This window comes from Mchenga conophoros, linkage group LG9 (genome assembly GCF_057382185.1).
Source record: "Mchenga conophoros isolate Kocher_MC1m ecotype Shallow Benthic linkage group LG9, M_conophoros_male_GT1.1, whole genome shotgun sequence".
NCBI lineage: Eukaryota > Metazoa > Chordata > Actinopteri > Cichliformes > Cichlidae > Mchenga > Mchenga conophoros.
Genome location: NC_140534.1, coordinates 12,910,135 through 12,923,450, shown reverse-complemented (window position 1 = coordinate 12,923,450; position 13,316 = coordinate 12,910,135). Strand labels below are relative to the sequence as shown.

The 13,316-nt window shown below is 42.4% G+C and overlaps 1 protein-coding gene and 1 long non-coding RNA gene across 2 annotated transcripts; one reads left to right on the top strand and one right to left on the bottom strand.

Moving 5' to 3' along the window:
* The first annotated feature begins 1,951 nt into the window (after positions 1–1,951).
* Positions 1,952–12,973, top strand: LOC146566894 (myosin-6-like). Its single transcript, XM_085286523.1, has 39 exons — positions 1,952–1,969; positions 2,054–2,095; positions 2,346–2,557; positions 2,675–2,818; positions 2,919–3,075; positions 3,167–3,194; positions 3,295–3,400; positions 3,479–3,571; positions 3,782–3,845; positions 4,044–4,142; positions 4,343–4,446; positions 4,540–4,678; positions 4,766–4,884; positions 4,985–5,134; positions 5,231–5,401; positions 5,479–5,788; positions 5,877–5,953; positions 6,038–6,243; positions 6,589–6,712; positions 6,803–6,939; positions 7,026–7,281; positions 7,368–7,610; positions 7,975–8,151; positions 8,238–8,383; positions 8,475–8,565; positions 8,657–9,046; positions 9,687–9,813; positions 9,918–10,036; positions 10,119–10,315; positions 10,412–10,595; positions 10,680–10,845; positions 10,935–11,059; positions 11,171–11,479; positions 11,582–11,785; positions 11,860–12,156; positions 12,248–12,352; positions 12,443–12,538; positions 12,624–12,758; positions 12,864–12,973. The coding sequence occupies exons 3-39, from the start codon at positions 2,354–2,356 to the stop codon at positions 12,876–12,878; spliced, it is 5,814 nt and encodes a 1,937-aa protein (XP_085142649.1). The 5' UTR covers positions 1,952–1,969; positions 2,054–2,095; positions 2,346–2,353; the 3' UTR covers positions 12,879–12,973.
* LOC146566893 (uncharacterized) lies at positions 10,667–13,234 on the bottom strand. The gene is made up of 3 exons (XR_014893847.1): positions 13,097–13,234; positions 12,892–12,948; positions 10,667–10,808 (listed from the first exon to the last, which is right to left on the bottom strand). It is a non-coding gene; the product is annotated as an uncharacterized LOC146566893 (long non-coding RNA).
* Between the last annotated feature and the right edge of the window lie 82 nt (positions 13,235–13,316).

Genomic DNA, 13,316 nt, shown 5'->3' with positions numbered 1-13,316 from the left:
GTATTTAGGACTGAAAACATCACCTTTACTTCTCCAAACATACCTCTTGCCATTATGGCCAAATAGCTTAACCTTTGTCTGGTCTGACCATAAATCTTTTCTCCACGAGCCATTTGCCTCGTCCATGTGGGCAGTCGCAAATTTCAGTCGAGCTTGAAGCAGGAGCTTCTTCTTCAGTGAAGAAGAAATGGCACATAGAGACCATCCAAACTTTTGTGCATCTACAATTCTCCCTCTTAGATCTTCACTGGTTTCATTGGACTTTTGCATGTTTCTGAGTGTTGGTCAATCCAATGAGTGCTGCCAACCAATCCTTTTTTTTTAAAGAAACACTACGAGTTGTAGTCGATCATGATCACTAAGATAAAGTTAACAGGCAATGTGCAACGTTCAGCACCCTTAATTAAAAGATTTAAGTGAGTGTTTGTATAAAGTTACCAAAGTTATCATGACATTCATGATGAATTTATGTAAAATGCTTACCAGCACTTTCACTATCTTAAAAAATGCATGCTTCATAGACACCTGAAATTCTGATTAGAGGCCTTTAATCTGCAGAACAAGAGGAGCAAGAACATGTGTAATATTATTCTGACTGATGAACAATGTACCTGTCATGTGGTGTCTAGCACCAGTTTGTTGGCATCGAGCCTGCTGGGTGCTGTGGGCTGCAGAGTGCATCTCTATGCCTGATTGGACTGGGATCTGGGGAGTGTGGGCCTACAGCTCTTTGTTGTGTTCCTTGAATTTTCATGAAAATTTCTTCTGTTTTTCCTTTTTGGTACAATGTCCTTCAGGTTTGTGTGTGTATGTTTGGTTTGCAACAATGCTTAGTTGGGTAATCAAGTAACATCCACAACAATGCACTTTAACACTGACGCTATTCACGTCACCTGTCAGGCTTTGATGTTTCGGCTGCTCATTGTATGTTCAAGCAGCAGCTCGAACAACCCACCAGGGCGGCTGCTGCGTATAGGAAGGCCTGTCAAGCTTCCTCATAAGTGTTGACTGCAGAAGGACACAAGACAGCTGGGAATGAAACTCAGCACCGTCTGCGATGTGCCGAGGAGTGGTGCGCTGGGTGCAGACAGCCAACTGTCAAGACCCACAAGGTCACGGTGAACCTCAAAGTGTGAAGTTGTTAATGTCGAAAGGTTTTGTGCTTCTTGAGGAGGGCTTCAGGTGGTCCATTCAATAAACGTGTGATTTAAGGATCTTCTCTTGCTAATGTGACACTTATTTACAGCACTGGCTGCGGTGTCATTAGTAACGCCTATATGGGGGAGGTAGTAAGTGTCCTTTGTGTGCTAAATGTATTTCCTTACAGCATGGCCACTTAGACCGTTGAAAGCAAGCAGCTGTCACTCCCGACCTTTTACTATAGATGGAGGAGGGTCATCTGAGGCCCACTGGGAGGCAAAGGACTACCAGAAGGAATCCAAGTCAAAAATTCACAGGGTTTATCTTTGTCCTCCAGGACAATAGAAGACAATACCACAGTCACAAGACACGCAGACAGTGCTTACAGTAGCAGTGACGAGGCACGTAAGAAACTAATAACAGAATTTAGACTTTAATAACAAAAAAACATGAGTCAATGATTCTCATTTAAGACAATAAAATGTGTGGAAATGGGTTTAATATAATGAAAATAACATAAATGATTCATATAAGAGTCAGAGCTATTTTTAATGTTTTTTTTAAGTGATTTTCTTGCTTTTCTCACAATTGAAGGACAGAACTAAAACAGATGCTGATAGAGGACAAGCTAATTAAGCTTCGGCTACAATAGCCGATGGCTATATTTGTCCACACCTTTATCTCCAAATACAGGTGTTTCTTTTTTGATCCCTTTGTGTTCTGGCATCATGCCTTTTAGGGCGGCTGTGTGCTGAGGCACTGCCTCCTGGATGTATAAAAAGAGGAGGTCAGAGAGACGGGAGAATGGACAGAATCACACCATCTACAGGTAAGCATACACACATTTTATAATAACATAACTATAAGGACATGTACTGAAAATGCATTTCCTTTTGTCGTCTTGTCTTTCTAGAGACCCAGTAAACTTTCATCAAGGGAAAGGAAGAGAAAACAGGTAAACAGCTCCATGCTTTTCCTGTTTCAAAACAAAGTTATACTAGACTCAGAATGACATTTATGTCTGTACTACTGTAGCTTGTGGTCGTAGTTCTTAGTTAACAACATTTTTATGATATAATTACTAATTATTACCTTTAAACTATTTGCAGAAATACATTACAATTAAATCAGCTTACAAATTCTCCCAATACCATCCAAGAAAGATGTAACCAACACGCTTTTAAACCCACACTCTTGCCTCGCAGCTTTCAGGATGTCAAGTGACGCCATCATGGCGGAGTTTGGGTCGGCAGCTTCCTTCCTGAGAAAGTCGGAGAAGGAGCGTTTGGAAGCTCAGACCAGACCTTTCGACATGAAAAAGTTTTGTTTTGTACCCGACCCCGAGGTGGAGTACGTCAAAGCCTCAGTCATGAGCAGGGACGGTGACAAAGTTACCGTTGAAACTGAGTTTGGAAAGGTTAGTGTGTCATATTTACACCAGCTGAATAAAAACTGAAACATTAGTTGAGATTATGAACTTACACCCCTGACGGGTTTTACAGTTTGATTTAAGCTTTTTGTTAAACCCTTTTAGACCGTCACCCATAAGGAGGCAGATATCCATCCTCAGAACCCGCCAAAGTTCGATAAGATTGAGGACATGGCGATGTTCACCTTCCTCCATGAACCTGCTGTGCTGTTTAACCTCAAAGAGCGTTACGCAGCGTGGATGATCTACGTGAGTAGTAACCACAAGCCCGGAGATATCTGCATAGCATGGAATCTGTAGCTTAATCTAAAAGAAACCAAATAAAACTTGCGTAAATCTTCTTCCACAGACCTACTCAGGACTGTTCTGTGTAACTGTCAACCCCTACAAGTGGCTGCCAGTGTACGATAAGTCGGTGGTCGCTGCCTACAGAGGAAAGAAGAGGAGTGAAGCTCCTCCTCACATCTACTCCATCTCTGACAATGCCTACCAGTATATGCTTGCTGGTATGTTCACCTTGTATACAGGACTTTGTAACGGTCTCTCTGAGACATTTAAAAAGATAACTTCTAACATTTATTCTCATAAATCTTGCAGACAGAGAAAACCAGTCAATCCTTATCACGTAAGTCAGTCCCGATAACCAGATCTTTTTTTTTTATTATCAAGACTGTGTTTAAGCTGTTACAGAGATGTCTCACAAGCTCACTGGTTTTTATCCCCAGTGGAGAATCTGGTGCAGGAAAGACTGTGAACACCAAGAGAGTCATCCAGTACTTTGCCAGCATTGCAGCGGTTTCTGGCAAGAAGGATGAAAAACAGGAGAAAAAGGTCGGTGTGATGTGATATTTTGAAAGCGTTATAAATACAGTTTAGATGACTAAAACTTTCTATGCTTTACATCTGCAGGGCACCCTGGAGGATCAGATCATCCAGGCCAATCCTGCTCTGGAGGCGTTTGGAAATGCCAAGACCATCAGGAATGACAACTCCTCCAGATTTGTGAGTTCACTTGTTTTGAGGGAACTGCTCTACAGTTCATGCCAGCTCCACTTTCATTCTTTATGCTAACAAATGTCAACACATTTAAGTACAGAGTACAAAACACCAACAGTTAGTTAAGTGAACATTTCAGGCAGGCTTTACAAAATCCTGGATATCCTCTTCATTCTTCACTGTCCTCACTGGGTTCAATCCTACATATCCTCACAGGGTAAATTTATTCGAATCCACTTCGGAGTCAGTGGAAAATTGTCTTCTGCTGACATTGAGACATGTGAGTATGCTGTGACATCATCATAATCCAAATAATTTTTTCAAGATTTGCATGGTGCTGTGTTTAGAGCACACTATGTGTTCTACTTAATTACATTAACTTTGTTTTCTAGTTTCCTATTTTGATGAGATTTCCTGTAGGTTTCAACAAAGTGGCATTCAATTACTGTTCTACCTTTACATTTTTTTTCTTTTATAGATTTGCTGGAGAAGTCTCGTGTCACCTATCAGCTCAAGGCTGAGCGGGACTATCACATCTTCTACCAGATTCTGTCCCAGCAGAAACCAGAGCTGCTGGGTGAGTGCTGAATAATAGGCTGGGTAGAAGGGTGATCCAAAATCCAAGTGGTCAGGATCAGATCCAATAGCATGGCTGTATTTTCCCACTGCAAACTACCCGTGTATTCTATGTGTAATTCCTGTCTTTTTATCCACTGTCCATACCAGAATAAAGCAGAACGTAGTCACATAGATTGCAATCTTTCTTTTCTCTGGCAGAAATGCTGTTGATCACCAACAACCCCTATGACTACGCCTACATCTCCCAAGGAGAAACAACCGTAGCTTCTATCAATGATTCTGAAGAGCTGATGGCTACTGATGTGAGTGAAACAGAGCATAGTGGAAAATACAAATCCTCAAATCTATATACATATTCAGCAATAACAAACGGAAATGCAATTTTCTTGTTTTAGGAAGCTTTTGATGTCCTGGGCTTCACCCAAGAGGAGAAGAATGGCATTTACAAGCTGACCGGTGCCATCATGCATTATGGAAACATGAAATTCAAACAGAAGCAGCGAGAAGAACAAGCGGAGCCTGATGGCACTGAGGGTCAGAACAGAAATAAAACCTCAGCAGTGTAACTATATAACAGTATAACTACAGAAAATAATGCTTTAATACAACATCCGTTTACAGATGTCGACAAAGCGGCATATCTTATGGGCCTAAACTCTGCTGACCTCATCAAGGGGCTGTGCCACCCAAGAGTTAAAGTAGGCAACGAGTGGGTCACCAAAGGTCAAAGTGTGCAGCAGGTGAGATGAAATAAAAGGAACCTCACAGTTCTGTGAGTACTTAAAGAATACAACAAATTTAAACTTTGATTTCATTGCTTTCATGTTTTCTTTTTTTAAGGTGTACTACTCTATCGGTGCTCTGGCCAAGTCAGTGTACGAGAAAATGTTCTTGTGGATGGTGGTGAGAATCAATCAATCTCTGGATACCAAACAACCTCGTCAGTACTTCATTGGTGTGCTTGATATTGCTGGATTTGAGATCTTTGATGTGAGTGTTAAAGGGTTTAAGGACATCTTACACAATATTTATGGAAAAATGTCCTTCCTGTATAATGTATATGAAATCTGACTCTCACTTTTTTAGTTCAACACCTTCGAGCAGCTTTGCATCAACTACACCAATGAGAAGCTGCAGCAGTTCTTCAACCATCACATGTTTGTACTGGAGCAAGAAGAGTACAAGAAAGAGGGCATCGTTTGGGAGTTCATTGACTTTGGCATGGACTTGGCAGCCTGCATTGAACTCATTGAAAAGGTTGGTGTGTTCAAACTTGGTCATTTTGACAGCTTTTGTGTATAATAGTCTAACATCTTATCCATCCTTTATTAAAGCCCATGGGCATCATGTCCATCCTTGAAGAGGAGTGCATGTTCCCCAAAGCTTCAGATTCGACATTCAAAGCCAAGTTGTATGACAACCATCTGGGTAAAAGTCCCAACTTCCAGAAGCCCAGAGTTATTAAAGGAAAAGCAGAGGCTCATTTCTCTCTCATCCACTATGCTGGTACTGTTGACTACAACATCACTAACTGGCTGGAGAAGAACAAGGACCCGCTCAATGAGACCGTGGTTGGACTCTATCAGAAGTCCACTCTGAAGTTACTCTCAATGCTGTTCATGGGGTATGCGGGTGCAGAGTCCAGTAAGCACTTTTGGGTTTTTTGCTCTGTAAATTTTCCATTATTTAAGAAAATCACAGTGATATTTATATAACTTGTAACTCCATGCAGCCCAAGATGGAGGAGGCAAGGGAAAGGGAGGAAAGAAGAAAGGTTCTTCCTTCCAGACTGTGTCTGCGCTGCACAGGGTAAAAAATGCCTAAAGTTGGGAAGGTTTTGTAGGTTTAGCCTACAGTGCGGACCTACTGATGATTTCCTTCTTACTTTTACAGGAGAATCTGAATAAACTCATGACCAACCTCAGGTCAACTCACCCTCATTTTGTGCGCTGCATCATCCCCAATGAGACCAAGACTCCTGGGGCGATGGAGAATCCTCTGGTCATGCACCAGCTACGCTGTAACGGTGTGCTGGAAGGGATCAGGATCTGCAGGAAGGGATTTCCCAACAGGATTCAGTATGGAGACTTCAAACAAAGGCAAGAAAAACATCATCTGTTGTTCTTTCGTACAATAGCAGCGATAGAAGGTTTTCATATATTTCTAGTCCTTAAACGTTTTTCCCCTGGCAGCTTAAGGTTGACACGTTTTACCTATTGGTTGCTTTTAGCAATTGTTTGCAACATTGTAGTTTCCCTTCTCAAGGGGCTTTTAGACAAAAACACTAACTTTCAGAAATCCTGTTCTCTGGCGCTGCTGGCAAATGCTGGGAAACACATTGTAACCCCACACTTTGGGTTGTTTGCCTTTCTATTGTTATTCTTCTTTATTTTTTTTCCACTTCATTCAGTTATTGTAATAATGCTATGGCTGTATCGTTTCAGATATCGCATCTTGAACCCCAGTGCTATTCCTGAAGGGCAGTTCATTGACAACAAAAAAGCCTCAGAAAAACTTCTGGGGTCATTGGATATTGATCACGAGCAGTACAAGCTGGGGCACACGAAGGTTTGTTTCGCCAGCTATATTAACAAAGAAAAGGCTGAACTTTTTTTCTGTGCAGTAAAAAAACAATGAAAACCACTCTGTCACTATCAGGTGTTCTTCAAAGCTGGTCTGCTTGGTGTTCTTGAAGAGATGAGAGATGATCGCCTCGCTCTCATCATTACTGGAATTCAAGCAAGATCCAGAGGACTGCTCGCCAGGATTGAGTTCCAGAAAATTGTTGAGCGCAGGTTGGTGCCAAAGTCTTCATATTTAACATGAAGATAACATTACATTAAGATAAAAATGAACTTGAACTGTCTGATACATCCCACAGGGATGCCTTACTCGTGATCCAGTGGAACATTCGTGCCTTCATGGGCGTCAAAAATTGGCCCTGGATGAAGATGTTCTTTAAGATTAAACCTCTGCTGAAATCAGCTGAGACTGAGAAGGAGATGGCAAACATGAAAGAGGAGTTTACAAAGCTCAAAGAGGCATATGCCAAATCTGAAGCCCGCAAGAAGGAGCTGGAGGAAAAAATGGTCACCCTTCTCCAAGAGAAGAATGACTTACAGCTCCAAGTCCAATCTGTAAGATACATTAGTCATCTAAAACGTACGTGGACGTGATACATAACTGTAATAAATAACAATACTGTTTAATTTCTTGCATTTAGGAGCAAGACAATCTTTCAGATGCTGAGGAGCGCTGTGAGGGTCTGATTAAGAGCAAGATTCAGCTTGAGGCTAAAGTCAAAGAGCTGACAGAGAGACTCGAGGATGAAGAGGAGATGAATGCAGAGCTAACTGCTAAGAAAAGGAAGCTGGAGGATGAGTGTTCAGAGCTTAAGAAGGACATTGATGATTTAGAGCTGACTCTGTCTAAAGTGGAAAAGGAAAAGCATGCCACTGAGAACAAGGTATGAAACACATCCAATCATGTTCACAAAATATAAAACGACTTATAATGATGAGTATTTTACCACCCTTTAGCTCAGTGTTATAGAGTCTCAGACTAACTGTTCTTTATTCTAAAACTAAAATAGTTTGGATTTGATAGCGAGTATCACTGGACTTTGATCCGGTTGCCATAAACACATATTTGAATGAATGCTGATACTGATTGTCTTCAGCTATGAGGTGGAATTGTCACGTCAATGTCCACAGATTATTGTTATCATGGATGGACTAAAAATCATTCATTGGCGTTTAAAAGAGTTTTTATGTGGTGAAAAACGTCTCCATGTACCAGAGTAAATACTCTTTCTGTGATCTTATTCTAAGGTGAAAAATCTGACTGAAGAAATGGCAGCTTTGGATGAAATCATTGCTAAGCTGACCAAAGAGAAGAAAGCTCTTCAGGAGGCCCACCAGCAAACGCTGGATGACTTGCAGAGTGAGGAAGACAAAGTCAACTCTCTGACCAAGGCCAAAGTCAAGCTGGAGCAGCAAGTCGATGACGTAAGCCTATTAAACGCAGATATTTCACTGAGATAAGCTGTCAAATTCTTGCAATGAGATTATGGAGTAACTCTTTTGCCCTTCAGCTTGAAGGATCATTGGAACAAGAGAAGAAGGTGAGGATGGATTTAGAAAGAGCCAAGAGAAAACTGGAAGGGGACCTGAAGCTAACCCAAGAAAACATAATGGATCTGGAGAATGACAAGCAGCAGCTAGAGGAAAAACTCAAAAAGTAACACTACACTTTAAAAATCACAGAAATAACCCACTGTTTGACAAAAAAAAGCTGCTTACTAATTCTAAAACACTGTCATTGAATGTAGGAAGGATTTTGAAATTAGTCAGCATCTCAGTAAAATTGAGGATGAGCAGGCAATGAGTGCTCAGCTCCAGAAGAAACTGAAGGAGTTACAGGTAACAGCGGGTTTTTATTTATGTCTTATTTTGTCTTTATTTTGTGAGTCCTATATAAATTTTTTTAATGAATCTGGTAAATTCAATCAAGGCCCGCATTGAGGAGCTAGAGGAAGAACTGGAGGCAGAGCGAGCTGCCCGGGCCAAGGTGGAGAAACAGAGGGCTGACTTGGCCAGGGAGCTGGAGGAGATCAGCGAAAGGCTGGAGGAGGCTGGAGGAGCCACCGCTGCCCAGATCGAGGTGAACAAGAAGAGGGAGGCCGAGTTCCAGAAGATGCGCAGGGACCTTGAGGAGGCCACTCTGCACCATGAAGCCACTGCTGCCGCACTGAGAAAGAAGAATGCCGACAGCGTGGCTGATCTGGGTGAGCAGATCGACAACTTGCAAAGAGTCAAGCAGAAGCTGGAGAAAGAGAAGAGCGAGCTCAAACTGGAGCTGGATGACGTCGTCTCCAACATGGAGCAGCTTGCCAAAGCTAAAGTAAGATGTCCAAAGCAAACAAATGGTTTTTTGACAATGTTTTACATTTTTTGCTGTCTTTTTTTGTAAAAATTTAATTTGTCTTACTAAATGTAACCCCTAAAGATCAAAATCACTCTTATATCAGTGTGATGAGCATTTTCAATTTTAATATTAGTGACTTAAGTTACATAAGAGTGTTTATACACTGATTGCATAAGCATAAGCAGGTCAACCCATATTGACATGCTCAGTACTTTGGTTTATGATGGCTGTTTAAGATGGTGTTTAAACAGTCTCCCTCCAAAACTGACACCAGTTCCCTTAGCCTCTGTATTTTTTCTTCAGTTGTGATTATTGTGGTGACAAACCAAACTTATATAGTAAAACTTTTTTCTTAACAAGTTAGCATGCTTACATTGTCATTACAGGCCCATTAGCCTTCTGTGATCAGTGTGTAATTCAGCACATTGTTATGCTAAGTTTACCAGCTTACAGTTTTAATGCTAAGCTAGGCTAACTGTCTTGGGTTTAGCTCTAACTTGCTGACAATCTTACTGGTGTAAATAAGGAAACAATAGCTTTCCTAATGTGATTCGTGGTATAATGGTACATGTTGATATAACAGCTTACATTCTAATATGGAAATCCTTTCACTCAGAGCAACCTGGAGAAAATGTGTCGCACTCTGGAGGATCAAGTGAGCGAATACAAGACAAAATCAGAGGAGGCCCAACGTTCCATCAATGACTTCACAATGCAAAAAGCAAAGTTTCAAACTGAAAATGGTAACGTGATCCTAAAGAGGTCCAAGTTGCTAGAGCACCATTACATTCGGAACAATGGGGATAGGAGTGAGAGAAAAAAACTAAAATAAACCCTCATTTTGCAGGTGAGCTCACCAGGCAGCTGGAGGAGAAGAACTCTTTGGTGTCCCAGCTGACCAGAGCGAAGCTCTCATATACCCAGCAGATTGAAGACCTCAAGAGGCAGCTGGAGGAGGAAGTCAAGGTATTCAAGAACTGTTTCTTTTTAAATACAAAACTAAATATCTACTGGCAAAATGACTTGACTTACTACTGCTTGATCCTAGGCCAAGAATGCACTTGCCCATGCAGTGCAGTCTGCTCGCCATGACTGTGATTTGCTGAGGGAGCAGTTTGAGGAAGAGCAGGAAGCCAAAGCTGAGCTCCAACGCAGCATGTCCAAGGCCAACTCTGAGGTGGCTCAGTGGAGAACCAAGTATGAAACTGATGCCATCCAAAGGACAGAGGAGCTGGAAGAAGCAAAGTAAGGACTCAGTATGAATTCCCTGTGATATCTTATTAGTATCTTATCCATCTTATCTGTGATGATCTGAAACTTCTGTTGTATGTTTGTTATTAGGAAAAAGCTAGCTCAACGGTTACAGGATGCTGAGGAAGCTGTGGAAGCTGCTAATGCAAAATGCTCCTCCCTGGAGAAAACCAAACACAGGCTTCAGGGTGAAATCGAGGATCTGATGGTGGATGTGGAGAGATCTAATGCTGCTGCTGCTGCTCTGGACAAGAAGCAAAGAAACTTTGACAAGGTAACATCACACGAGAAAGAAAAACTAGCATGCCACTAAAAATTGAACATATAAAATGAACTACTTTTTGTGGTATTCACTCAGGTCCTTGCTGAGTGGAAGCAGAAGTATGAGGAGTCTCAAGCTGAGCTGGAAGGTGCCCAGAAGGATGCTCGTTCTCTCAGCACTGAACTCTTCAAATTGAAGAACTCCTATGAAGAGGCTCTGGAACATCTGGAGACCATGAAACGAGAAAACAAGAATCTCCAAGGTTGGAAGATATCATTTGAACACGATTTATCCTTTCACGTGGCAGTGGACAGAGTAAATGGTACCACTAAATGAATCTTTGCTCTACAGAGGAAATTTCTGACCTGACTGAGCAACTTGGTGAGGGAGGAAAAAACATCCATGAGCTGGAGAAGATCCGCAAACAGCTGGAGCAAGAGAAGGCAGAGATACACACTGCTCTGGAGGAAGCTGAGGTGATTTTTTCTTTTTTAAATATGACTTTATGGATGAGCTTTATTGCCTTTCTTAAATTTTCTCACTCCGAATGCTATGAGAGAGAGACCATCATCTACTATTTCCGACAGGGTACCCTTGAGCATGAAGAGGGTAAGATCCTTCGAGCTCAGCTGGAGTTCAATCAAATGAAAGCTGACATGGAGCGCAAGCTGACGGAGAAGGACGAGGAGATGGAGCAGGCCAAGCGAAACCATCAGAGGGTGACGGACACTCTGCAGAGCTCGCTGGAGGCTGAGATTCGCAGCAGAAACGAGGCTCTTAGACTAAAGAAGAAGATGGAGGGGGATCTAAATGAGATGGAGATCCAACTGAGCCAGGCTAACAGGCAGGCAGCAGAGGCTCAGAAGCAGCTCAAGGGAGTCCACGCTCACCTGAAGGTGATGCTTCAGTTACTTACTTGCATTTTTAAACCGAGAAACAAGATAAAGCCTGAGATACATTTTTGGAAAATGTTATCATTTTAAATTCTATCACGACAGGACTCACAGCTGCAGCTGGATGAAGCTCTCCGTGCCAATGATGACCTGAAGGAGAACATTGCCATCGTGGAGAGACGTAACAACCTGATGCAGGCTGAGCTCGATGAGCTGAGGGCTTTGGTGGAGCAGACCGAACGGGGTCGGAAGCTGGCCGAGCAGGAGCTGCTGGATGTCAGCGAGCGAGTTCAGCTGCTGCACTCGCAGGTATGTCTGCAACACTGCAAACGCTATCCTGCAAGATAATATTGCGTGCTAAAGCTGCCTGATTCTCCCGGCAGAACACCAGCCTCTTGAACCAAAAGAAGAAGCTGGAGAGTGACACAGCTCAGCTTCAGAATGAGGTGGAGGAGGCTGTGCAGGAATGCAGAAATGCTGAGGAGAAGGCAAAGAAGGCCGTTACTGATGCTGCCATGATGGCGGAGGAGCTGAAGAAGGAGCAAGACACCAGTGCCCACCTGGAGCGTATGAAGAAAAACATGGAGCAAACCATCAAAGATCTGCAGCACCGCCTGGATGAGGCCGAGCAGATAGCTATGAAAGGTGGAAAGAAGCAGGTCCAGAAGCTGGAGTCCAGGGTAAATGTTTCAGAACTTGGAGTGCTGTAAAATAGAGGAGTTGGTGACTTTAACAGTCTTACAAAGGATAAATTGATGGCTTCTTTTCCAGGTGAGAGAGCTGGAAAATGAGTTGGAAATTGAGCAAAGGAAAAGCAGCGACTCTGTGAAGGGCATCCGGAAGTATGAGCGGCGCATCAAAGAGTTGACCTACCAGGTAAACTCCAGGCTCTGTTCCTCTGTGATGCAAAAAAGAAATAAAGGTTCTGGTATAATGAGCAGCACGTCCTGTGTAATGATTTAACAGACTGAGGAGGACAAGAAGAATCTGAACCGCCTGCAGGACCTGGTGGATAAACTGCAGCTGAAAGTGAAATCCTACAAGAGGGCTGCAGAGGAGGCTGTAAGCAAAATTATAGAAGCTTTATTTATGGAATATTCATGGATGAGCCTCCACTGGAGTTACATACTCCTGTCTTCATTTTCAGGAGGAGCAGTCCAATGCAAACCTTAGCAAGCTGCGCAAGTTGCAGCACGAGCTGGAGGAAGCAGGGGAGCGGGCCGACATAGCAGAGTCTCAGGTCAACAAGCTGAGAGCGAAGAGCCGTGACTCCGGAGCTAAGGTCAGTCATGCAAAATAGGTCCAACATTTTATTTAAAAAGCTGTAATTATTTTGAAAACAAACAGAAAACACTTTAAAATGTGATCATCGTTTCTGTCTTTACAGAAAGGAGAAGAGTAAACCCACCACTCACCGGGTTTTCATGGCTGCAGTTAAAATGTAGTGCTGTAGCTCTTATTGTCCATGTAGCCTGAGTGCAATAAAGAATAAACGAGTTCTGAATGCACCACTATTCTCTGCTGTGTATTTGTATAATACAGTTAAAAGCATGCAAAACCTCCACCACAGTAACACAACCGTGAAACGACAACTGAGTTAGTCTTCGAGCCTCCACAAACCTTTGGATGTTTCTGAAATATAAGAAAATAAGAGTGCAGACTTGTAAAAACAGCACAGCTAGTCAGACACGACCAATAAAAAGAAATCGAATAAACTTCTTTTTAGTTATGCATCGGCAGTGAAGATTTAAATATTAAGTCTCTGGATGAACTTGAACTTTGAACCTCAAGTTTATTCTGCTCATAAACTAAAGCGTGTCTTTGCTCACCTGTGATCCAA

What these genes read in the sequence shown, in the direction of transcription:
- LOC146566894 (XM_085286523.1), top strand. Translation starts at nt 2,354, where the DNA reads ATGTCAAGTGACGCCATCATGGCGGAGTTTGGGTCGGCAGCTTCCTTC. An exon ending in ACGCAGCGTGGATGATCTAC is followed by an intron (nt 2,819 to 2,918) that starts GTGAGTAGTAAC and finishes CTTCTTCCACAG; the next exon opens with ACCTACTCAGGACTGTTCTG. An exon ending in TCCAGAAGCTGGAGTCCAGG is followed by an intron (nt 12,157 to 12,247) that starts GTAAATGTTTCA and finishes CTTCTTTTCCAG; the next exon opens with GTGAGAGAGCTGGAAAATGA.